Here is a 25,114-nt window from a genome sequence, read left to right as displayed (position 1 = left end):
CCTCAGCTACAGTGTGTGTGCGATATGTGTTAGATATAATATATTTCTATAATATATAACATTTGGTATACTACAGGACATTATATCTAATGCTTACATTATAGGATGTATACTATATATAGTGTTTGTGTGTGTGTGTGTGTGTGTATAGAGGGTGTGCTATATATGGATGTGCTGTGTGTTTGTGTATAGACATACACGGGTGTATCTATTTACACATGCATATGATCTATTATGTTTGCCTGTGTCTATATACACATGCATTCATCTATATACACACATATCTATACATGCAGAATAGGGTGGGCTGTGTGTATAAATGCACACGTTTATACACATGTGTGTAGGGTGGGCTATGTGTGTGAATATATGCATGTTTATCTAGATGCAGGTATATAGGATGAGCTGTGTGTGAATATACACATGTTTATCTAGACACACATGTATAGGGTGGGCTGTGTGTGAATATACACATGTTTATCTAGATACATGTGTATAGGGTGGGCTGTGTGAATACATCCAAACACATGCACACCTACATACATATGGGGGTGGGCTTTGTAGGTGTGTATCTGTGTTTACATGCACAGGTCTATAACCACACATATAGATTCACACACACATGAATACAGTCTAGTTTGTGCTTGTGTATACACATACACACACACTTACATAATCCCATTCTCCAAAGAAATCAAAGAAAGAAGAAAAGGCTTTCTCTGTACCAAAATATTTCTAGCAGCTTCTTTGGTGGTATCCAAAAATTGGAAACAAATTGTGGCATATTAATGTAATGGAAAATTTTTGTGTCATTAGAAATGATGAAATGGATCATTTCAAAGGAAACTGGGAGGACTGGAATGCCTTGATGCAAAACGAGCAGAACTAGGAAGATGACATAAACTGAAATAACACTGCAGAACCAGACATGGTTTCTGAACAACACGGTGATAACCCTTGAGTCCAAAAGTCAGAAAATGAAACCCCACCCCCAATCAGAAGGGGGTAAACTCAAAAATACAAAAAGACACACTTGTTTTTGGCCAATAGAGGACTTTTTAAAATACTAATCTACACACACACACATTAAATATGTAAATTAAATAAAATATGCTCAACAGAAATCAAATTGAAAAAATTTTAAGCAAAATTTGAGCTGAGTTGTGAAAAACACTAACAGGGAAAAGGAGGAAGACAGAAACGGAGGCAGAGACTATGTCTCTCATGCTTAAGGGACAGCCAGTCCAAAAGTGGGAGAATTGAGAGATTAAATGATTCCTATAGGGAAATATAACAAAGATATGTCTGGGTTGGACCTGGAACTCCTGGCAGGTCTTCCTGGCCAACTCTCTAGGGGCTAGGCCTCCTTGACTCTCTGGTAGCTATATATACTGAACAGTTTAGGGAGAAGCAGGAATAACCCAATTGGAGGTCCATGGGATAGATATGATTGGATGGAGAGGGCATTAAAGGAAGAAATGGGGCCACTAAGCCAGTGATATCAGAGGGAGTGTGCCAACCCTTCCTCTTGGCCTTGGGTGGAGGCTGGGAGAGAAGCAGCAATCCACCTGGCAGGATAGATCAAGAGGTGTCATATGTTCCAGAGAAAGCTAGATTGCAGATAGCCTCAGAACATGGGAGGAATGTGTAGTAAAAAATCTAGAATGACTGTTAACAAATGAGAATCTCCCTGATGCAGTGGCTATAGCACCAGCCCTGGAGTCAGGAGGACCTGAATTTAAATTGGGCCTCAGACACTTAATAATTATCAAACTGTGTGACCTTGGGCAAGTCACTTAACCCATTACCTTGCCAAAAAAAAAGGAAGTGGAGGATCATGGGTGTGGAATAGCAAATATATTTTATATGTTGATTAGTTTTATAGGACTTTTGTTTTCTTTTTTCCTCTTTAAAAAAATATTAAAAGGAATGACTCTCTAGGAATCTTCTATAAATTGAGAAAAGTGACCTAAAAACAAAAGACAGCAATAAAATGTATTTAATGACAACAAAATCCCCGTAGACTTGGGTTCCAGAGGACAAAGTTAGAGAGGGAACATTGATTAAGGAAGCTGGGGTGAGTTTGGCCAGGGTGGGACTCTCCCTTTGATGATCTGGTCTCCAGTTCAGGCTGTGCTGGGGTTCCCAGAGAAAAAGAATCTACTCCCAAGGAAAAGGGCCTGTGAGACACCTCCAAGGAGAGGAAACAATTGAGGGTGCTGGATAGTATGGTGGAGGGTGCTCCTCTGAAGTGGGTAACAGCACCCATCTTCCTGCCTCTCAGGCTCCTTGGAAGGGATGAGGGGTGGAGGTGGAGGAAGATGGGGTGGGGATGGGAGGGGGTGCCAAGCAGATTCAAAATCCTAGACCTAATCCTGGTCTCCTGCCCTTGGCTCCCCAGGGTCCACACACTCCCAAGATGATGTATACAGCAGATGAGGGCTGCCACAATGGCCCTTGCTTACCCATAAAGACTCAAGACTGGGTAGGACCCAGGAGCAGTGGCAGAATGCAGGCTGGGGTGGGGTGGGGTGGGGCTGGGGAGTGGTGGGACTCGCCCATCCAAAGTGGATGGTAGCAGGTAGCCCTGGTAGCAGGCCTGAGGGGAACTGGAGAAAGGGGGGACTGTTCCAGAGGCTCCCCCAGCCCTCTCATTCCCACTCCAGAATGGCCAGAGGGCTTGGTCACGCCACGTTCCACACCAGAAGGCCGGGCCACTGAGGGCATTGCCACATTTCATTCTACCCTGCAAGGTGAGCCATCCCGAAGTCTTGAGACTGAGTTTCTGTGCTCTTTCCCACGGGAAACTTGGCCTGCCTGCCTCTATCCAAACTAGGGAAACCCTCCTTCTCCATCCACACCCCCTCCTCCTCTCCCTGGCTGTGTATCGGAGCAGAGCCAGGCCTCTCTGACCACCCAGCCACCACACCCACCTCTTGCCAAGGCCCCTAGGGATGGAAAGTGGGAGAACAGGCCCATTGAGTCCTGCTCCTCTAGAGGGCTAGTTAGTTCTGTGGGAGGAAAGGACAGACACTGTTGGGAAACCCTTATGGCCCCGGGGTCCTCTCTCCTAACCCCAAGCATGTGTTGGGGCAGAAACTCCAGAAAACTCAGCCTCAGTGACCTAGTCTTCCCATTGTCCTCCCTGGGATCTTACAGTGGAACCTCATGGTTCCTAGGGATGAGGGTGTAGACTATTGAGGTATACTATTCCTCCTTTACTCACAAATCCCCCTCCCCTATAGCCCTCTTCCTTTCCTTCCTTAGAAAACATTAGTGGAAACTGGGTTCTCCATGAGGTCCAATAGAGCTTGGCATTGCCCCTCCCCACTCACCAACAAGATTCTGGAACATTCAAGACTCAGTGCTTGAAAAGAAGTCCAAGAGACCATATGGGAAATTTCCCCTCGGAGAGGCAGGTCTATAGAATCTTTGGTTTAGGAAACACCCTTTTATCTCCCTTCCAGGTATCGGTGGGTAGGTTGGAGCCCTCCTGTGTCTCCTGGTCCCTTGCCCTACACCACATCACTTTGATCTCAAGCATGGGAAGGTTTACAAGAACTGATGGCCTGTATGGGGAAAGAGGGGCATGGAAGGGAGAGAAGGACTTGAAGGGATGGGAAGAACTTGTGGGGTACCTTGGCCACAAAGTTAGCCCTCCCATGACTTCCTCTTCCTGCACTTGCCCGTTGTGTAAGTCACTCTCTGAACCTCGGTTTCTTCATCTGTAAAATGTGGCTAAATAATAGAGCCTACCTCAAAAGTTACTCTCTGAAAAATCATTCTGAGCCCCAGTTTTTTCATCTGTAAAATGGGGCTAATAATAGGGCCTATCAAAGCAGTCACTCTGAATGGAAGTCACTGGAAAATCACTTTCTGAGACTCAGTTTCCTCATTTGTAAAATGTGGCTAATAATAGAGCCTACCCCAATAGTCACTCTTTGAATGGAAAAGTCACTGAAAAGTCATTCTCAGAGCCCCAGTTTCCTCATCTGTAAAATGGGGCTAATAATAGGGCCTATCTCAACAGGTCAGTGGGACAATTGTAGGAGATAACGTAGAAGGACTTTGGAAACTTTACAGAGCTGTGGAAAAACCAGCAGATTAATGTTCCCGAGGCCCTATTGCTCCATAGCCCAGGCTTTGCCCCCTTCCCTGTTTTTATTAGCATCTCTCTCCTGGGGTGTAGAGGGAGTGTCTGGGACCTGAGGGACTGAGGGCGTGACCCACCAAGGCTGCTCTGAACAGAAAGGGGGGGGTCGAGAAAAGGAGGCACATTGATCCCCCCCCACCTCTTGATAGAAACAAAGACACATGAGACATAAGCAGGGGTGGGAGGGGGCAAAGACTTTATTAGGTTTTGAGGCCTTCCCCCCAGTAAAAACCCCAGTCCCTGGCCCTGCCTCAACGCCTGACTTCTCCGAAGTGAAGTTCAGAGGATTGTTACGCTCTGTAGCTGCACATCACCCCCAACCTCCAGGACCTGGACCAGTTCCAAGGGGAGACGGTGTGCAAACTGGTGGAATACAGAGTCACCTGACACGGCCTGGGGGGAGGAGGGGGAGAGACAAGGGCAGAGATTCGACTCAGATGCGCCCCCAGCTCCTAGAGGCCCTGGCCCTCCCCTCCCCAGCACCCTCTGTTCCAGAGCCCCAGCCCCTGGGACCTGGGTTGGTCCAAGCAGAGACACCTCAGGGGAAGGGGCCGCATCTGGGACCCTTGTCAGCCCCTTCCTGGTCCCCTCCTGCCTGCTTATTCCCACTCTCCCCATTCTGGGCCCATCATCCAAAGTCCTTCGGTCCCTTGCCATTCCTCTCCCTGTCTCAAGAGCATGGTCATGGACACACACACATACACAGCCAAAGACACACACACACACACACACACACACACACAAACACACAGCCGAACACAAATACACACAACCAAAATACCGCCCCCCCACCACACACCAGAACCTTCTCATCCCTCCCGCCTACCTCAGAGGCAGGTCCCTTCAGACACCCCAGAGGCAGGTGCCCTCCCCTCTGCCCTGCCAGATTCTGCCCCCAGGGCAGAAGGCTAAGGGGTGGAGTGGAGGGTGGGTCCTAGGAGCTCCCCTAGTCTCTGGTCTGATCCCCCCCCAATTCTACCCCATTCCCAGTCCCACTCTGCCTCAGTGGTACCTTGAAGTTGTCACTAGTGGCTATAAGGAGCAGGTCAAAAGGTTGGTCTTTCTGGAAGGGAAGACTGGGGCTCCTCTCCTCCTGACCCCATGCTCCTCGTTCAAAGCTGTTGAAGACCATCTCCCCAGAATCCAGGCGGGGGTTGACGTGAAGGACTGTGTCTACCCCGGAGCCGTCCTCACACAGAAGGTTGACATGGAAGCTGGGGTCAGACAAGGAGGTGAGGGGGGTGAGGCAGCAGCTGGGTGGGTGGAGTGCGTGGGGGGAATCAGATGTGTATGGCAAAGAGTCAGGGGGGGCTGCCAAGACCTAAGCCTTGCATTGCAAGCCTTTCTAGAGTCAGAGGCTGTAGCGAGAAGTTCTGGGGTGATGGTGGGAGTCTGGATCCCCCAAATACACGCCCAAGTCCCTGTAAGACCCCAAACACACCTGGTCAGGTCCCCATCCATGGCACCCTATTCCCCCCAGGGGCATTCTGAAAATGCTCTTAGGAATTGTCATAGGATGAACGGCCCAGATTGTGGGGCTGGGAAAGGGATTCCGAAAGCCAACCCCAACCATCCAGGACCCCAAGACCCTTCCCATCATGCCTCAGGAACCCCAGACTCACCGTTTTCCATTGGCTGGCACAGTCCCCCTAACTCGGATCACGGACCCAGGCCGGAGCCTTTCTCTGAGAAAAGTCTTGTGAGGGACAGTCTGTGGGGCACAGAAAGTGAGCGGTGAGCGAGAGTTTCAGCCACGGGACAGAGACAGTGAGAGATGCCCCAACAAGGACCCATGGAGCCCCTTGGAAGCATAGGGATACAAGAGACACGGAGGAAAAGACGCTTGGACAGGACCCAAAGCGGCCAGAGAACAGAGCTGGAAGCAGCACCGGCGCCCCTTCCAGCCATCTGTTCCCATCTTCCATCCTATCCATCTCACAGACTCACCAAGTTCGACATGGTCTAGTCTGCACGGGTGTTAGGTGGTGGTGGGAGGTGGATACTAGCTGGGACAAGTCTTATAAAGCATGGGGGATCAGGGAGGGCCCTGACTCACCCTCCCCCGCCTGCCCCAGGGGGCTCAATGACTCAGAGCTCTGGAAAGGAGGGGGGAAGAGACAGGGCAGGGAGTGATCCCCCAGATAACAGCTCCCCAACTCCACCCTCCCTGGGAGATCCTCAAGCACAGTTAAGTCTACAGAAGAGCAGGGGTGGGGTGCAGGCACTCCCCAGAATCCCATTTCCAATTGGGTACCATAACCTTCCTGTAACACTATACATCTCAATTAGGAAATGGCAGGGGGAGGCTCACGCATATCCTACCCTCCAAATGAGGGTGCTAGAAGGTCTTTTGAGACTCCCCAGAAAGCATAGACAGGGAAAGTTTGGGGAGAGTGAAACAACTCACACAGGTTCACATTTATCCATCCACATAGCCATCCACCCACTCATCCAACCATTCACACATCTAGCAGGTGACACGGAGACCCAGGGTGCTGGCCTGGGAGAGGAGTGACAGAGACAAGTCTCGGGATCTGGCTCCTGGCACACTGTCCCTCCCCACCCACCCCAGGGAACTTCTACTGTATTAAGAGACTCCAGTGTTTGGAAGTCAGTATACCAATGGAAAGAGGGGGTGAATTAATTGAAGGTAGTTTGAGGATGCATAGGGGTCCTGATCCCTGATTTAGAATCAGTCCCAGTTCCAACTGGTATCTTAAGTGCTTAGAGATCCTCAGACTCAAAGTAGATCAGGGGGGAGAAGGAGAATAAGAAGAAACTCAGATCTGGAAAGGACCTTGGGGAGCATTGTGTACCTGATAACCATCCTCTCATTATAGACCTCCAGGGAAGGGGAAACCTGGACCCCACCACTCCCCATTTACCCTCTAGAAGCTGCTCCTCTTTCCAATTTCCCCTCTGCTGTTCCTCAATCTACCCTTGGGAGCTAAGTAGGAAGAGAATTTCTTTTGCACTAAACCCTCTTCCATTGGAAAACTCGTTGGATTAATAGCTGGGCATATTTCAAGATACACTAATAGCTCTTTGATCTCATCAATGTGAATGGTGCAGATTGAGACCTATCCACCCCTGCCCATCCTGTGGGACTCCGATCCAAGCTCTCCACTAAGATACCTTCTGGAGACCTTCTCGGCCTCTCTGGGCATTCACAGACTTCATTTGCACCAGGCCAAATATCAGTTATCCAGGTAAGTAGTCTGTCTTCTTCATTCATACATTTCCTTTTTAAAACCATTTCTCAAATCTTATTTTTTAATTAATAATAATAATTTATCTCTTCCCTCAATCATTGAAAAAGAAGAAAAAGAAAAAACAAAACCCCTTTGACAAATATGCATAGTCAAACAAAGCAAAACAAATTTCCACATAAGCTATTTCCAAAAAATGAATGTCTCATTTCGCATCCTCTGTTATGGGTTCTCGAGTCATGGTTGGTGATCGAATCGTTCATTCCTTTAATCTTCAAAGAAATTTATCTTTACAGTGTTATTTTTGGTACAGAATTAATTGTTCCACTTCTGCTCTCTTCACTTTGTAGCGATTCATACAAATCTCCCCAGGTCTCTCTGAAATTGTCTCTTTTATTTTTTTCTTACAGTTCAAGAGTGTTCCATCATTTTCTCACCTATTTCCAGTTTCCTGATGCCCTTCTAATTATAGCTGAATTGCTTTGGCTCCGGCACACAAACTTCTTAAATCCAAGTAATCAAATGACCATTTATTTACCTCCTGTGAATCTCTATGTCTTCTTGTTTGGTCATGAATTCTTCCCCTATCCATAGACGTAACAGGTAATTTCTTCCATGCCCCTCTCTTTTGTTTATGATATCGCCCTGCATATCTAAATGATGTGCACTGAAGTTTGTCTTGGTATGTGGAGTGAGATGTTGGTCTAAGCCTAGTTTTCGCCAGGTTACTTTTCAATTTTCTGAACTTTTTGTCAAATAGTGAGTTCTTGGGGGCGGCTAGGTGGCACAGTGGATAGAGCACCGGCTCTGGAGTCAGGAGGACCTGGGTTCAAATGCGACCTCAGACACTTAATAATCACCTAGCTGTGTGACCTTGGGCAAGCCACTTAACCCCATTGCCTTGCAAAAATCCTAAAAAAAAAAAAAATAGTGAGTTCTTGCCCCAGTTGTTGATTTAATCAAACCCTAGCTTACTATTTTATGTATCTGTGCTGTCCCAAAGATCAACCTTTCTATTTTTTATCTAGTATCAAATTGTTTTGATGATTACAGCTGGAAATATAGTTTGAGATCTGATACTGCTAGTTCCCCTTCCTTTATATTTTTTATTGATTCCCTTGATAGTCTTGACTTTTTGTTCCTCCAGATGAATTTTATTACGTTATTTTTCTGGATCTATAAAAAATTACTTGGCAGTTTGACTGGTATGGCAATGAATAAATAAATTAATTTAGATGTTATTTTTTTTAGGTTTTTGCAAGGCAAATAGGGTTAAGTGGCTTGCCCAAGGCCACGCTAAATGTTATTTTCATTTTATTATATAGCCTATTCCTATCTATGAGCAATTTAAATTTCTCAAATTATTTACCTCTTGGTTTGTGTAAAAACCATTTTGAAATTTTGTTCATAAAATTGCTATGTGTGTCTTGACAGGCAAACTGCATTTTCGCTTTGGATTTCAAATTTCTGGCCCCTTCTACCTTATTCCCTTCCATATATTCTGTGAACCTGTGAAACTGGTTTCCCTGCTGTTCAACACACACACAACACTACATCTCCCAACTCCGGAGAATTTTCATTGGCTATTCCCCATTCCTGAACCCCCTCCCTTTTTTGTCACTAACTCTTGACTTCACAAACTTCCTTCAAGTCATACCTGGACTTCCAACTCCTACAAAAATTATTTCTTGCTCCCACTGAGATGAATCTCCAATTTATCCAGTGTATATCTTGGTGCTTAATAAATGATTATTGGTTGATTGGTTGACATTATTCAAGGCACAATCGATGACTGGTTTTCCTGAACAACTTTTTCCTCCCTCTTTTAAGATCTTTCTTATTTGGAGTAGTTCTCTAAGTACGGGAGAAGGATTGGTATATTCAGAAATGAATTTGATGTGAAGCTGTATAAACAAGATTAGAAAAGGGTAAATAAAACAACATATTGAAAATTGGTTAAGAATCTGAAAAACTGAATTCTATTGCTAATCTATAGGAGAGTTTTCTATTTTCTAACTTTAAAAACCAATATATGTTCAATAAGCTTGGTTTGTATGGGTGGGGAAGCTGAGCAATTTCCCTGCTCTTGTCCCATTCTTGATATCCAATTCATTGTCCATTTGTAGCATCCAAACTCTATAGCTAGGGGCAGCTAGCTAGGTGGTGTAGTGGATAAAGCACCAGCCCTGGAGTCAGGAGTACCTGAGTTCAAATCCATTCTCAGACACTTAATAATCACCTAGCTGTGTGGCCTTGGGCAAGCCACTTAACCTCAGCTGCCTTGCAAAAACCTAAAAAAAAAAATCACACACTCTATAGCTGCCTGTTCAACTGCTATTTATCTGTTTGGCCTTCACTTCTCTAAATCTCAAGTTTCTAAATTTAGGTATCTCTAAAATGAGGGGACTAAATAGGAAAATCTATGAAGTCCCTTCTTGCTCTAAATCTACAGTCTTATGATTTGAATATCATAATCTGGACATTTTTTATCCACTTAGTTTGTCCTATATGGATAGTTAGGTCCAACTCTTTTGAGTGATTATGGATCTCATTTGAGAAGCTTGATGCAATCAATCCCAAATTATCTGCAAAGAGTATCTGGAAGACTTCCCCATGAGTAGAGAATCCCTCTTTGATTTTGATTCTCCGTTGGATGTCTTTATGGCAGTTGGTGAACTAACTCCTTTGAAGTGTGTAAATCTCTCTTAATAACAATGATCAAATTGGGACAGCAGTGGTACAGTGACTACAGCACTGGCCCTGGAGGCAGAAAGACCTGAATTCAAATCCAGCTTCAGACACTTAGTAGCTGTGTGACCCTGGGCAAGTCACGTAACCCCAGTTGTCTCAAAGAAGATAAAAGTGGTAAGAGGGTGTTATCTGTGTTGACCCAATTTTCAAGGACCTTTCTGCAATTTTAATATATACACATGTAATCCTTAGTTCAAAGAGGCATCTGTATAAGACTTCTCAATAGTGGAGACTGACTATTCAGTGTTCTGGACCTGAGTTAGTGAGAGCTAAGATCCCAGGTTTGAGCATTTCAGCCTCAAGAGAGAAGACCTGTCATTAAAGAATCTCTGAAAGAGAGAAAGATTCTGAGAAGTTATCATCTGAGAGAAATGAGCACTTCATTTACATGATGGAATGCTGTCATGGGTATAAGAGCTGATGAAGAGGATAGTTTCAGAGAAAGCTAGAAAGACCTGTATAAACTGATGCAGGGGTGGCTAGGTGGCACAGAAGATAGAGCACAGGCCCTGGTGTCAGGAGGACCTGAGTTCAAATTTGACCTCAGACACTTAATAATTACCTAGCTGTGTGGCCTTGGGCAAGCCACTTAACCCCATTTGCCTTGCAAAAACCTAAAGAAATAAATAAAATAAAAAACTGATGCAGAGTGAAGTGAACAGAGGCTAGAGAACAATATGTGCAATGTCAACATTGTAAAGATAAACACCTTTGAAAGACTTATGAAATGCAGATTGACTCATTTTTGTCTTTGTTTACCCTGAAAACAGAATCTGGGAGACCCAGGGAAGTTGCCAGACTGCCAATGAAGAGGCATGAAATATGAATTCTGTAGGTCAAAATTATCTGGCTTTTAGTAGCCTGGTTTCAGACACTTGCCAGCTGTGTGACTCTGGACAAGTCATTTAGTCTCAGTTCTCCTCTGTAAGATGAGGATAATAATATCTCCTATACTTATATGTGAACCTGGATAAATCACTCAACTTCTGTATGTCTCAGATTTTTCATCTGTAAAAATGGGGGTAATAATGTTTCCTGCTTCCCAGAGTCAAAATAAAGATAAAATGAGATATTTGTAAAGTGTATTACAAACTTTAAACACTACAGAAATGTTGGTTTATCCTTATTACATAGTTGATTGTGATTATTTCCCTCTGAACCCTTTTGATTTTGAGGCTTCTTGACAGCTATGTGGAGGATGGGGGCATTACACTGATCATTGTGCTACTTTCTGATGACATACAAGTTACCCATAGCTGGCTTTGGGATTGAGACTGCCCAGCTTCTGAGTGATGGGGCACCTGCGACTGTGGTCACAGACTCCAGGGGCCCAAATGAGACTGCCATCAACTTGTGCTACAGAAGGCGCCCACACTGATCCCAAGTCCTGATGACTTGCCAGGCTGGTGATCTGGAGGAGAAGACTGTTTCTTTCCCTCCTCTGGGATTGTCTGTGATCTGGAGGTGGGATCGCAGACACATGCTTTCCCCCATACCCTTTTCATAGGCTGTGGGTATTCAAAAATTGAGAATTCCCTAATCATTCCTGGGAAGAACTGAGATGGGAAGGGGGATGTTTGGGGAGATTCCAGGTTTGTTTACTAATCTCTAAAATAAGGAGGCTGGTCTAAATAGTCTCTACTATTCCTTTTTTTTTCTTTTGCAAGACAGTGGGGTTAAGTGGCTTGCCCAAAGCCACACAGCTAGGTGATTAAGTGTCTGAAGCCGGATTTGAACTCAGATACTCCTGACTCCAGGGCTGGTGCTCTATCCACTGCACCACCTAGCCACCCCTCTTCTATTCCTTAACAACCCTAGACAAATGACCTTATGATGGGATGGATTCATTTCAAAATGAGTCATTTCTCCCCATATTTGCTATGTTCGTGTTAGCATGTTGTATGTCTAAATCTTGTGAATGTATGTGAATGTGTGTGTGTGTGTGTTGGGAATTGGGGAAAGGGAAAGGATGACAATAAAGTGGAAAGTCCTGTATGTGGTGGGGGCTTAGAGCTAGGTGGGTAGATGGTGCTAGGCCTGAAGTGAGGAAGACCTAAGCTCAGATCTGACTGCAAACATTTGCTAACTGTGTGAACCCTGGGAAACTCCCTTAATCACTGTTTACTTCCATTTTCTCCTCTGTAAAATGGAAGTAACAACAGCACCTACCAGAGTCAATGGGAGGACAAAAATGCTTTGTAAACCCCAAAGTTCTATTATTATATTTATTAGTTATTATTATCTTTTATCCTCTTAGATTTAATTCTGAATCCAACCAGCCCACCTACAGAGACTTGAAGATTGGGGTAGGGGTACAGTCTAGATGTTTACAGGTATAATGCTTTCTCATGTCCCCTGCACCAGAGAGGAACTGAGGTGGCTCCTGGGCTAGTGGCTCAAAGAGAGCTCCACCTGGGCTGGCTGACTCAGATGCTATACTCCCTTGCTGGATAATTAACACAGTGACATACTGCCTTTTTGCATGCTTCAAGAAGACAGTTAATTTGGCAGATAATGAGTTAATTTGGACTGCTTGTACTAAAAGATATTAGAAATATTCCAAGGGCCACTACTGCTAGGTACTCATAGGGTCACACTATGATGTGACCAACATTTCAGAGTACACCAGGGTTATCCACCTCACTCCTAGACATCTTGCTTCAATTCACACAGTGGAGGATTTCCCCCAAGCTAAGGAAACCACAGTGAGAATATGAATGCAGAAGGCAGAAGGGAAGGGTACCTAGAGAAACCATTCATCTGGAGTCACAAAGATCTGAGTTCAAATTTGTCCTCAGCCATTTACTCAGCCATTTAACCTGTTTGCTTCAGCTTCCTCAACTGTAAAATTGGCATAAAAATAGGACTTCTCTTGTGATTGTCATGAGGATCAAATGAGATAATATTCATAGAGCATGTAGTAAGCATTTCAATCAACCAGCATTTATTAATTGACTACTGTTTACCACACACTGTGCTCTTTCCTGACCACTTGCTCATCCGTGTTTTTCCTTAGGCCCTAAATCCCTCTGAATTGATTTATGGTTGTTTCCTGAAGGCAAAATGTCAGCTTCATAAGGACAGGACTGTTTCATCTGTGCTTTTGTATTCCTCAGACCTAGGAAGCTGCTTGGTATGCAGTAGGCACTTAATACATGTTTGTGAAATTGTACGGATGTCAAGGAGCCAGGAAACGAGAAACCAAATGAATACACAAACAAGTGAATGAGAGGAAAAGTGACCAATGCTTTCACAAACACAAGAATCCAAACACAAGGCTTGATCAAGAGCCGAGCCTGTCCGGGTTGGGCCATCGCCTCTCTGAGGGTTCAGATCTGTACATAGGACAGGGTCAAGTCTCCTTTGATCTCCACTGTGTCCACCTTGTGGAAAGCAGAGAGACGGTGGGTGAAATCGAAGATGTGTTGGCCATTGGCAAAGACTTTGAATTGGTCCTGACCACAACGGATGGATAGCTGGAGGAAAGGACATGGTAAGGATTAAGGTGGGGGGAGAAATGAGGGAGCAGGAGATGGGGGGTGGGGGAGAGTTTATCCGGCCTCCCCCATCCCACCTCACTGCCAACTCACATCAAAGTATTGGCCCTGACTGAATGGGTTGAAGGTAAGTTTTCTCTCCTCTTTTCCCCACTTGTTATCCATGAAGCTGTTGCGGACCACAGCTCCTTCAGTTATCCGGAGGTTAATGTGCAGGGCCAAGTTCTCTGACTGGGCCTCCTTCAAGTTGATGGTGATACTGGGGGAAACAAAGGTGGAGAAAATAAGGACAGAATAAATGAGCAATGAATGAATGAATGGAAAATCTGAATCAAAGTCGCTCAAATTTATAATAGTGTTTATGATATTTTACAAAGTACCTTTCTCGCACCAATCAATACATTCAATATTTTTTTCTTTGGTTGTTTGTTTTTTAGGTATTTGCAAGGCAATGGGGTTAAGTGACTTGCCCAAGGCCACACAGCTAGGTAATTATTAAGTGTCTAAGGCCAGATTTGAATTCAGGTGCTCCTGACTCTAGGGCCAGTGCTCTATCCACTGCACCACTTAGCCGCCCCCTCAATATTTTTTTCATGCAAAGAACTGTATTTATATGTAACTGGGGGAAAACTTGTAAGTAACTGGGGAAAAATAAAAGACTAAACAAGAAATTTAAAACAAAAAGAAAAGAGTCACTGAGGATGGGCTCCTATGCCTAGACCTTTGAGGGACTTGGACCCTCAAGGTGAAAGGAATGTGTGAGTATAGGGAGATAGTATTTGCTGTAGGTTAGAAGCTGAGTATCTGAACTCCAGGGGCAGAGGAGGAAGTGGCAGGGGATACCTGGTCCCTTCATGGGGATGAGAATTGGGCAGATGTTGTATGACTTTTCCAGGAGGAATTTCAAGGTTGGGACCCACATTTGGGTCCCTGGGGAATAGCAATAATAGCCTGAATTTGAGTGAGAACTTGGACTGGGAGAAAAGGCTGGGAGTGGGCCAGGGTGGAGGGTATCAGATGTCTCACACCCTGGGAAAGGGAAGGACTGAGAAGCTTCTGGATCCCCAGGAGAAATTTATTGAGGTGATAGACAACTAAATTTCTAAGAGTTTAGAGAAGGGTGGGAGCTGTTGGGGTGCGCTTCTAGTCCCTTACTTGTCAGCCCGCTGGTTCACCAGTCCTTTGATCACGATGGTTTTTCGGGCTGTGAGACCCCCTTGGATCCGCCCCCAGAATGGCACAGGCTGTTGATCAAAGAGTCATACAGGATTGAGAGCTGGCCTTGAGAACATTTAACTGGCAGATATCCTTTTATATGATGTCTGCCTCTGCTTATGGACCAGTCTCCTGTCACGTGTAGACAAGGAAAACAAATCCCAGAGAAGGTGATCCTCACCATGTTACACTGGTAAGAAGAAGCAGGTCTAGGATTTGAACTCAGGTTCTGTGGCTCTGTTGCAAGAGGCAGAGGTGATCAAAGAGATCACCTGTATTCCCACAGAAATGGATCTTCCCCTCTCCACCACCCCCAAACCCCCATGAATTTCCTCCAGATTCTAGTCTCCAAGCTCCTGTTCTCAAAAGCCCCCATGACCTCCCCTTCCCCATTCTACCTCTCTGGGCCCTTCTCTGTCTTCCCCAGGAGCTCAATCCCTACCATATGAAATGCCATACCGGATTGAAGACTGGTGGCCCGTCCATGCTCTGCAAAGGGAGGAAAGGAGGAAGAGATGAGGGGACTCATAGGATTAAAGGAATGAGCATTTGAAGAGCAATTGGTCCCAGAGAAGCAAAGTGATTTGCTCAACTTCACACAGGTGGTCAGTGTCAGAAGCAGGATTTGAATCTGGGGCTTCTCCAGCTTCTCTGCTGATTGATTCTACTACAAGAGTTGGGGGTGACCACCTCCGAATCCAGTTCTTCTTCCAGTCACTCTACTCACCGGTAATGCCTGGGGTGGTTTCCCTTGAAGGGATCCTGAGCCCTGGAGAACGAGGGAAAAGAGAAAGGTAAGGAAAGAGACCTTCTGTTTCCTGGCCATCTTTCGTGTCCTGCCCTTGCTGACTCCACACCCTGGCCCCATGCCCTAGTGGGTACTTACGGGATAAGCTGGGATGGTCATAGGGATCTGTGAGAACAGAATAGAAAGGCTTAAATAAAGTGGCTGGGATGGGGAAAGGGGAAACCTAGAACTCTAGGTAAAAAGGGGGTGGAGGGTTGGGTAGCAACCTTCATCTTTGCCCAATCATGAAACTAAGAGTTTGGAGTTCTGTAAGATCTAATGGAAATTCTGGGGTGCCCAGTATGGACATGGATGGGAGAGAGGAAGCCCCATCTCCATGGTCATTTTTATTAGAAGGAATAGACTTATTCTGATTTCAAACCCCAACCTTCTCCCCAAACTCCTCCCTGTCCCTCTGTTCGAAGGAACAGACTCAAAATCAGAATCTGGGATGACAGAAAACCACAATGTCATTCACAGAGGAGACAAACGGGGGCAGATCCAGTGACTAACCACAGGGTCTCACAGTTAGGAAGGGGCGGATCTGGGATTAGAACCCGTGCCTTGGCTCAGAACTCCGCCCTTTCCACTAAATAGAATAAGCAGATGTTCATCTTCTCACCCAAAGGCAACTCAACATCCCGGCAATCGCGTCATAATTTAATAAAGCAGCTTTGTAGCCTGCTCAAGCTTGAATGATGAATGATGAATTATTCTCATTTGAATTATAGATGCATTTATAAATTCTGTTTCTTTTGCTTGCTCTTTGGCTATATGACCTCGGGCACGCTCTTTCCCCTTCTTCTGTAATATTGGGGAAAGGGGAAGGCTGTGGTTCCTGGTGGAAAATCTTCCCCATGTGGATCACTCTCCACAGAAGTGGTCCCAGAACCTACAGAGTCAGCCAAGAGAACACAGTGTCCCCACCCACTGGACCACCCAGTCTTTCCCTGCCTCTGTTAGCCCCCTTCAGAGATGCTCTTCAGGGCAGCTACCTGGCACAGTGGATAGAGCACCTGCCTTGGAGTCAGGAGTACCAGAGTTCAAATCTGGCCTCAGACACTTAATAATTACCTAGTTGTGTGGCCTTGGGTGAGTCACTTAACCCCATTGTCTTGCCAAAAAAACCACAGATGCTCTACCTGGCCTGGGGCAGGGCCACCTCCAAGGAAGTTGATGGACTGAAGTTCCAAGTCTCCATCCACTTCCAGATGGGTGACCATCTGCACAGGGATCCGGTGTCCATACTCATAGAAGGGGCTGCCATTTATTATCACCTGAGGGAGGGTGTGGGAGAGAGGGCCACATTATTCAAAAAGCATTCCCAGAAGAGTCTTCCCATGCTACCCCCCCACCCTGTGGGAATGACCAGTTCCCTTCCCCTTGGGACCTCACTTTAATACTTAGCCTGAAGAGTGTAGTATCCAGGAAGCCCTGGGTTCAAATGCTGACTCTGACACCTACTAGCTGCCACTTCATCTTCAAAGTGCCTTTCAAGAGATTCTCCAAGGGTACAGGGGTGGGGGGTGCCCACTTGCATTGGTGAAGGGAGTTCCCTGCCCTGGGAAATTCTCAGGTCTAGTTAAATTATGTGTGTATAGGAATTTTATATAATATTAATTCATTCAAAAATCCTTTTCCTGATCCTTTTTAATGCTAGTGCCTTTCTTTTGTGGATCACCCTCGGTTTACCCTGTCTCTATCTCATTTGTCCATGGTGATCTACCTCTATTTATCTTAGAAGTCCTCGAGGCCAGAGACTTGTCTTTTGCCTATCTTTGTATCCTCAGGACTTGGTGAGAACTTACTAATAAATGCTGTGACCGACTAAACAAAAAGTTTATTAAGCGTCCATTGCTCTTCGCTCTAAGGAGGTGGTTGTTGTTCAGGATTAACCTATTCCTCCTGGTGCCATTTGGGGTTTTCTTGGCAGAGACACTGGAGTGATTTGCCATTTCCTTCACTAGCTCATTTTTACAGATGAGGACACCGAGGTGAACAGGATGAAGTGCTTTGTCTGGGACCACACAGTGGTTCTCACACAGTGTGTGAGAACAGATTTGAACTCAGGTCCTCCTAAATGCAGGGCTGGCTCTCTAGTGCCACCTAGCTGCTCCTGCCCTAGATAGGGTGAGCTAGCAACTAGGCAACTCCTAGTTTTCCAATTTCACGGATCCCAATGTCAGGTAATTATTGAATTTATGACACAAATCCGGGTGACTATAAAATGAGAGAGTAGGTTTGAGCAGAGTGTGCAGAGATTCCAACCTGAGGTTGGGTTAAAACCCCTTATTTGACAGATGAAGAAACTAAGACCTGGAAACATGAATGGGCAGTATTTGAACCCAAGTCTTTTCATTCCAAAGCCAGGGATGCCTGGCAATAGTAAATTTGCATTAACTGATTCATTGATTCATCCAGTCAGTTATTCAGTCATCCCAAGTTGGGTCCTGGAGAGGAAGGACATTCTCCAGTGGGGATCTGGGAAGGGTACCCAGAAGAGAGGGCAGGAATGCAACTGATAAAGAGGAGGAAGTATCTGGGTATGCCCCAGAATCGCTGAGTCTCAGTCAAGAATGGGACTTCAGCGTCATCCAAGCCACCATTTTGAACTCAAATTGCATTGCTTTCATTATTAAGAAGCCTTGCTTGAGATGCACACTAAATCTGCTTTTCTGACACTCTTCCCCTTCCCTGCCCTAAGTTTCATAAATGATTGTTGTCTGGCTGACTTTGGGGTGTGGCCTTTACGAGAGTGATGGGACCCCCAAAATGGCCTTCTTGCCTGGCGACTCCGGAAATTTCTCTAAAGTCCATCTAAAGGAGAGGAAGGGACGAGGGGACTTTGGGGCTCCCCACCTGTGAGGCTAGGAGGGAGGTGAAACAGAGGCGGACCAGGGCCCCCTCCCACGGCCCCACCCTCCAACCGGAAGGGGCTCTCCCAGACCTTGTAGTGCTCGTCCAAGACCATGAAGACCAGCTCAAAGGCGGTGCCCTTACGGAAGGGCATGCTTCTCTTTTTCTCCTCGCTCCCCCAGTTGCCACCCTGCATTGAGTTGAAAACAACCTTGTCCCACCCGTCGAACCTCGGGTTGAAGTGGAAGGCAATGTCGCTCCCAGGCCTGGAGCCCACCACAAAGTTGACAAAGAACCTGGCAGGGAGAGGCGACGGGGACAAACCGAGGCTCAGACCCCCCTGCCTCCCAGGCCCCAGTACCCCGGAGCTGCTGAGCCTCCTGGCCTCCTTTGTAACCCCGCTGGCCCCTTCCTAGCTACTCCAGCCTTCCCAGAGCAGATTATGAAGCCCAGTCCTCCCAGAAGGGGAGTGACTTCAAGGCCACCCAGGTAGGTAAGTGATAGGTCCAAGATTAGCCAGCTTTTGTCCCAGTCACCTCTCTCCAGGGACCCCCCCCCATCCTTGTCCACACCAGGAAGGCCTCACCTCTTCATATTGTCACTGGCCGCTCCTTGGATGTAGATGGACATTCCTGAGCGCAGCCCCCCTGGGATCTCTTTCTTGTATGGAAGAGTCTGAGAGGGGAGAGGGCAGGGGGGTCAGTGAGGCTCCGAATCAAGGTCTGGTCCCCAAACAAGGGAGGGAGGGCCTGGCATCACAGCCCTACCATCCTCACCACCCACGGTAATCCGGGGCCAGATCAGGTCCGTGAGCGTGAGCACTGGATGCCTGGGGTGGTTGGCTGGTCACTCACCGGGTTATAGGTGGGTTGATAGCCGGGAGCGGGCACGTAGGCCATGTTGGTAAGGCTGGAAAAAGAGCACTGGATAGCTGAGGAAAATGAGTTTGAGTCTGGAGTAGGGCTGGGAGTGTGCCAGCAAAGCCTTTTATACCCCAGGAAGGTAGGGAAGGGGTGCCCTGGGTGTGGTGGCAGCAAGGGTGTGGGGGATGGACACCCCTTCCTTCCTTCCCCTCCCATCACACAAGCTCCATGGGTCAGAGAGATGACCATTCCTCTGATACTGTCAGGAGGCCTTCAAGCCTACACCCCCCAACTCATCCCAGGCTGGGTCTGGGGGCTCCCTGTTCCACAGAAGAGGAAACCAGACCCCCACAACCTTTAACCACAGTCAAGTTTTATCTTGATTTTAATCTCCAGAGATAATAAACTCTATTGGAGAAGTGGGCGGTTCTGCCCAGAGTAAACAGGTGTGGGGGGGTAGGCAGAGACTTGCTGCTGGGAGACAAAGGGGCACTGGTGTCCCAGGATACAGAGGAAAGCGTCTTTGACCTCTACCATCTGGCCCCCCTCCCAGTTCCTCCCCAGCACACACCCAAGACCAGCAAAGTGCACTTGGAGTCACTGAGTTCATAGAATGACTTTATTACTCAACCAGATGAAGCCTCCTCCCATCGGTCATGCCCCCTCTGAAGGGCAGAGGGGGCTGGTGGGGGGGCAGGGCAAGGGGCATTCAGAGCTTGGAGAAGGTGACACTCTTGGGATCCTTCTTTTCCAGGAGGGCCTGGATCAGCTTGGGTATGTCTTGGGTCTGCAGCATGCTCATGTTCCAGGCGGCCTGGAGAGGAAGGAGAGCCCAGAGACGTGGGGGAGGCCGTTAGCCCTTCGGTCCTACCCAAATTCCAGATCCCACTTGGGGGTGGATACTGGAGCGGCTGGCCATTTCCCTCTCCAGCTCATTTTACAAATGAGGAAACTGAGGCAGACAGGATGACATGACTTCCCAGGCTCACCCAGTTAGCGTCTGAGGCTAGATCTGAACTCAGGAAGATGGCACTGACTGCGCCATGCTCCCTGGCAGCCTAGCTGTGCCTCTCACAAGGGTAGGAGTTACAGGTGGTGCCCAGTGAGGAGAGTCAAGGCTGGGGACAGGGGGGACCGACCCAGCCAATGGAAGGGGGATCCAATCGGAGGGGATGAAGGGGCCTAGCTTCGGGTGGGGTGGAAGGCTTCCAAGACACCCTCCTGAGGCCACTGATCTCTTCGACTCCCCAGACTCAACAGTGGCTGAATAAGGGCTCTCAGGTCTATTAAGTCACCCTGAGGCACCAGGGGGTGTCATGTTCAAATGTGGCCTCAGTCACTAGCTGAGTGAGTGACACTGAGCAAGTCCCTTCCCCCACCTGCCTCAGTTTCCTTATCTGTAAAATAAGTTGGATGAGGAAATGGCAGACAACAGCAGGCTCTGGACCCCAACCACAACACCTGTCTCCTGCCCTCGTGTCTGGCCCTCCAGTCACTTTCCCTACATCCCTAACTATATGTCCAGATACCTCGGTCACCAGAGGACCTCTCTGCGCCCCCACCAGGAGCCAACCTGGGGCCTCAAGGTCTTTGGCCCTGCATCCAAACTCTGGCCCAGGGTCCCTACCCCCTGTTGGACGGTCTCCCAGGCCTCCCTCTACTACTACCCCTGGCTCCCTCCTGCCCTCCCTGCACAGATTATTTCCTGTCTATCCAGGCTGCAGCTTGTTTGTCCTGGCTGTTTGCGAGCTGTCTCCCCTGCTTAGACGGGCAGCTCCCTGGCTGGAGCTCACCATGTAGTTGAGCCCCTCGGCCACGCTGTGGTCCCTGGAGTAGAGCAGGTTGATTTTGGTGCCCTGCACTGCCACCGGGCTCTTGCTGGAGATCTCACTGGCCAGAGTGAAGGCCGCGGCCAGGACGGACTCGTGGTCCTGAAACACTCGGCTGAAGGCAGATGGCGGATGGCGGGGATCCAAGGTGGGGACAAAAAGAAACACCACAGGGGTTTAGGGAAGTGGGGAACAAGAAAGTCCCTCCCCTCAGGAAGGGCCTTGTCAGAGAAGGTAAGACCCCTGGCCAGGTGCTCTGGGTGAGGGTCCAGAAGGGGAGGTGGAGAAGAAACCCCCAGGGAACCCATCCAGGTCTGAAGAGGCTTGTGGGGCTCCTCTGGGAGTGGAATCAGGGGCAGAGACGAACCCTCCTGAGGAGGGCAAGGATTAGGGGCTTACCTGACCAGACCACTGCTCAGAGCTTCATCCGCCATCATCTTTCGGGCAGTGAAGGCCAACTCATTCACCAGGCTGGGGAGGGGAAGCCGGAGATTAGACTTGAACCCCCACCCCCTACCCCTTCTTTCCTCCACCTCCCCAAAGCCCCACCACCCTCCACACCTTTGATTCCCTATGATCCGGGGCAGGCGCTGGAGTGTCCCCACATCTGCAGCCAGACCAATGTCTACCTCCTGTGTGTGAGATGAGGGAGAGGCGGATTCAGGTCCACACTATCATTTAGCCAGAAGGTCCACACTGTCATGTACCCAGAGGGTCCCTCATCTGGGTCCACCAACTCGAGCCTCTACTCACCTTCACCTGGAACCAGGCGTCCTGGGCACAGTATCTGATGTCACAGGCAGAGATGAGGTCCACACCTGGAAGGCACAGGCAAAAGGTTCAAGAAATCACTGGACCACAAAGAAACGGCTCTGGGGAACATACACTGGGGTCTGAGGAAGGCCCTAGACTGGAGACAGCTGCACAGCATCTGCTGGAGCCTTCACTGAATCCCTCCCCCTTCCACCCAGAAATAGGAGCCCGGTGGGGGGGGGGGCTGACAAGGTCCCCCCCACTCACCTCCCCCAATACAACCACCATGGATAGCAGCGATGACCGGCTTGGGACACTGAAAAGAAATGTGAGGGTTGGGGGGGCTAAAGAAGTCACCTCACCCAAACCCTGCCCCGCCCCAGGGCCAGGGCCATCCCACCTTCTCAAGGACATTGAAGGTCTCCTGGTATCTGGTGATCAAGTGGCGCAAATTCCAGCTGACCCGGGCTGTGTCATCGCCTTGTGGCTGTAGTAGTTCTCCGGCCATGTCCATAAAGTCAATCCCTGGGGGGAAGGGGGAGGGACACCCTGGAATGCTGGCTCCCCAAGTCCTGTCTTGCCACTCCCCAGGACTTCTCAAGAGTCCAGAGACCCTGGTCCCTATGCTGGTTCAACAGGCCAGATGACTGCGCATCTTCTGAGGCCCCTCTCCCGTGCCCCAAGTTCCAATCCTGGGGTTGCTGCATCCATGGGAAACTCACTTTCTTCATGGAGGCCTCAATTTCCCCCTAAGTAAAAACGGGGGGAGAATGCAGGAGCCTCCCCTATGCCTGGTTCTCACATCATGTCAGGTGGGGTGTCACCCCCACCCCCAGACAATAGGGGTGGGGGTTCTGGGGACACCAGAGATACCTGACGTGAACATCTGCCCAGCCCCCGAGAGCACCACAGCCCGGCAGTGGGAGTCTTCGGCAATCTTGGTGAAGCATTCCACCATCTCCCTGTGAAAAGAGGGCCCCATTGCAGCCCCTGCTGGAAATGCAGTCTTTTCTCTCCTCAGCCCTTGGGGATCCCACCTTCCTCTGCTTGGGCTATCCCCCCTTCCTCTGCTTGGGCTATCCCCCCTTCCTCTGCTTGGGCTATCCCCCCTTTCTCTGCTTGGGCTATCCCACCCCTCAAACCCATTACTCTAAGATCTCCCCTCCCCCTGCCCCTACCCTGGGGCATACTTACTGCCCAAGGGCAGAGACCTGGTCTTCTATGTATCAGAACCAAGTGACCTCACGCCCAGGGAGCTGGGTTCAGGTCCTCTGATGCACCCTGACTAGATGCCGAGCCTCTTAGATGTTCACTCTACAGGGCAGACCTGGCCCACACTGGGAGGGCTCGTCTGTGCTAGCCCGTCTCCCTCAGACCAGCACGAGGCCAGGCACAGGGAAATTATTAGCTTGCTAAGTGTTGGTGAGTGAACAAATGTTGTCTAGGTCACTGGGGGGTCCTAGAGACCTAAGAAACGCGAGGCCCTGGGCCCCGGCGCGTGGCACTGGGCCCCTGCGCGAGGCACTGGGCCCCGAGCTTCTCCCCTGCCCAGACCTCCAGAAGGCCCGGTTCATGGCATTCCTCTTCTCCGGCCTGTTTATCTGCACGTGCAGGACGTGGTCCCCTGCCTTGGTCACTTTGAGGGACTCGTAGTCATGTTCCTTTGCCTGGGAGGCCGCCACGTCCTTAGCCGAGCTCACGGGGCGAAAGCTGAGGTGTGGGACACCGCTGCCCACCAGTCCTGGGGGGCGGGGGGGGGGCAATCAGTCACCCTGAACTTCAGGAAGATGAATAGGGGCAGGGCAAGAAAGGGTATGGGAGGGGGCTCCGGGGGCCCAGGATGGGGTGAATGCAGGGGGATGGGGGAGGGGGCTCCGGGGGCCCAGGATGGGGTGAATGCAGGGGGATGGGGGGAGGGGGCTCCGGGGGCCCAGGATGGGGTGAATGCAGGGGGACGGGGGAGGGGGCTCCGGGGGCCCAGGATGGGGTGAATGCAGGGGGATGGGGGGAGGGGGCTCCGGGGGCCCAGGATGGGGTGAATGCAGGGGGGCGGGGGCTCCGGGGGCCCAGGATGGGGTGAATGCAGGGGGAGGGGGGAGGGGGCTCCGGGGGCCCAGGATGGGGTAAATGCAGGGGGACGGGGGAGGGGGGAGGGGGCTCCGGGGGCCCAGGATGGGGTGAATGCAGGGGGACGGGGGAGGGGGGGCTCCGGGGGCCCAGGATGGGGTGAATGCAGGGGGGCGGGGCGGGGGGGGGAGAAGGGGGGCCGCAGCCCAGACTGGACTAGGAGAGGAAGGGGTTGGGGGCTGGGCAGGGACTAGGATGTGGGTGAGAGGTCAGGCGGGAGGGGGAGGGGAATGGAGGTGAAAGGTCAGGAACACGAACACAAGGCGGGGTAAAGGTCGGGGCGGGGGGCGGCTCGGATGGTGGGGGCAGTGGGGGGAGGGAGTGGAGGGGTCTGGGAGGGAGGGGGAGACGGGAGCGGGGAGGGGGGTTACATGGAGGGTCAAAGGCCAGGCCCAGGGGATCCGGGGGATGGGGGGCCGCCGGGAGTGGGGGGCGGGGGCGGCGCAGGGCTCCTGTCGGGCGACAAAGACCGGAGTTGTCCGGGGGCCCGGCCTCGGGGGGCCCCGGCGGGGGCCACTCACGCCGCCGCAGGAGGCTCCGGAGGCCGCGGGAGGCCGAGGTGGCGACCGCCATGGGGACGAGCTCGCGGGGCCCCGAGTGGCCGCCGAGTGCGGGGGGCGGGGCCCCGCCGCCATTTTGAAGGCCGCCGCCATCTTGAGTGCGGGCGGCGCGGCGGGGCGGGCCCCGGGCGCCATCTTGCCTCCCCGCCGGCGGCGCGCCCTGAAGGCTCGGCCGCCATGGGCAGTGAGGGCAGGGGGCGGGGCCGGAGGAAGCCCCGCCCCCAGAACGTGGGCCCGGAGGAGGGAGATGGAGCCGGGCCCCGGGCGGCGTCGCCGGGCCGCGCCCCCAGCTCCAGCCAGTGGCCGGCGGGCAGGGCCGCAGGGGGGGGCCGCCCTCACGCCCTCACGCAGCCCCTCTTCTCCCCGGAGGTCACCCCGCCGACCGCTACGGCCTCACTCCCCAAGCTGCGTCCTCACCGGGGGCCACAAAGCTGCCTTCTTCCTCAGTCTCCCCACTCCTCCCATTTCCCGGCTTCTCTCCGGGCTCTCGGCCCAGCCTCCCCGGCCCAGGCCT

At 50.0% G+C, this 25,114-nt stretch overlaps 3 protein-coding genes and 1 long non-coding RNA gene across 5 annotated transcripts; 1 reads left to right on the top strand and 3 right to left on the bottom strand.

Annotated features, from left to right (window-relative positions):
• Window positions 1-2,561: 2,561 nt before the first annotated feature.
• Window positions 2,562-8,221, top strand: LOC141509448 (uncharacterized). Its single transcript, XR_012474652.1, has 3 exons — window positions 2,562-2,753; window positions 7,226-7,362; window positions 7,773-8,221. It is a non-coding gene; the product is annotated as an uncharacterized LOC141509448 (long non-coding RNA).
• On the bottom strand, window positions 4,327-6,208 carry LGALS7 (galectin 7). The gene is made up of 4 exons (XM_074219019.1): window positions 6,101-6,208; window positions 5,776-5,864; window positions 5,166-5,367; window positions 4,327-4,546 (listed from the first exon to the last, which is right to left on the bottom strand). The coding sequence occupies exons 1-4, from the start codon at window positions 6,110-6,112 to the stop codon at window positions 4,433-4,435; spliced, it is 417 nt and encodes a 138-aa protein (XP_074075120.1). The 5' UTR covers window positions 6,113-6,208; the 3' UTR covers window positions 4,327-4,432.
• Window positions 8,222-12,892: 4,671 nt separating the features above from the next.
• LGALS4 (galectin 4) lies at window positions 12,893-19,829 on the bottom strand. Its single transcript, XM_074219015.1, has 10 exons — window positions 19,323-19,829; window positions 19,055-19,143; window positions 18,560-18,764; window positions 16,755-16,889; window positions 15,712-15,738; window positions 15,553-15,594; window positions 15,285-15,314; window positions 14,766-14,854; window positions 13,704-13,869; window positions 12,893-13,589 (listed from the first exon to the last, which is right to left on the bottom strand). The coding sequence occupies exons 1-10, from the start codon at window positions 19,578-19,580 to the stop codon at window positions 13,443-13,445; spliced, it is 1,188 nt and encodes a 395-aa protein (XP_074075116.1). The 5' UTR covers window positions 19,581-19,829; the 3' UTR covers window positions 12,893-13,442.
• Window positions 19,830-19,927: 98 nt separating this feature from the next.
• ECH1 (enoyl-CoA hydratase 1) lies at window positions 19,928-24,658 on the bottom strand. Of its 2 annotated transcripts, none has more exons than XM_074219018.1 (10): window positions 24,562-24,658; window positions 23,468-23,654; window positions 22,787-22,875; window positions 22,314-22,438; window positions 22,181-22,229; window positions 21,914-21,978; window positions 21,722-21,792; window positions 21,560-21,631; window positions 21,125-21,275; window positions 19,928-20,145 (listed from the first exon to the last, which is right to left on the bottom strand). In XM_074219018.1, the coding sequence occupies exons 1-10, from the start codon at window positions 24,611-24,613 to the stop codon at window positions 20,041-20,043; spliced, it is 966 nt and encodes a 321-aa protein (XP_074075119.1). In that variant the 5' UTR covers window positions 24,614-24,658; the 3' UTR covers window positions 19,928-20,040. The 2 variants fall into 2 exon arrangements, with proteins under 2 accessions (XP_074075119.1, XP_074075117.1); XM_074219016.1 differs by having other exon boundaries at window positions 24,511-24,628.
• Between the last annotated feature and the right edge of the window lie 456 nt (window positions 24,659-25,114).

This window comes from Macrotis lagotis, chromosome 1 (genome assembly GCF_037893015.1).
Source record: "Macrotis lagotis isolate mMagLag1 chromosome 1, bilby.v1.9.chrom.fasta, whole genome shotgun sequence".
In the NCBI taxonomy this organism is placed as follows: Eukaryota; Metazoa; Chordata; class Mammalia; order Peramelemorphia; family Peramelidae; genus Macrotis; species Macrotis lagotis.
The sequence above is the reverse complement of the archived record's forward strand: the minus strand, read 5'-3'. Positions and strand labels throughout refer to the sequence as shown.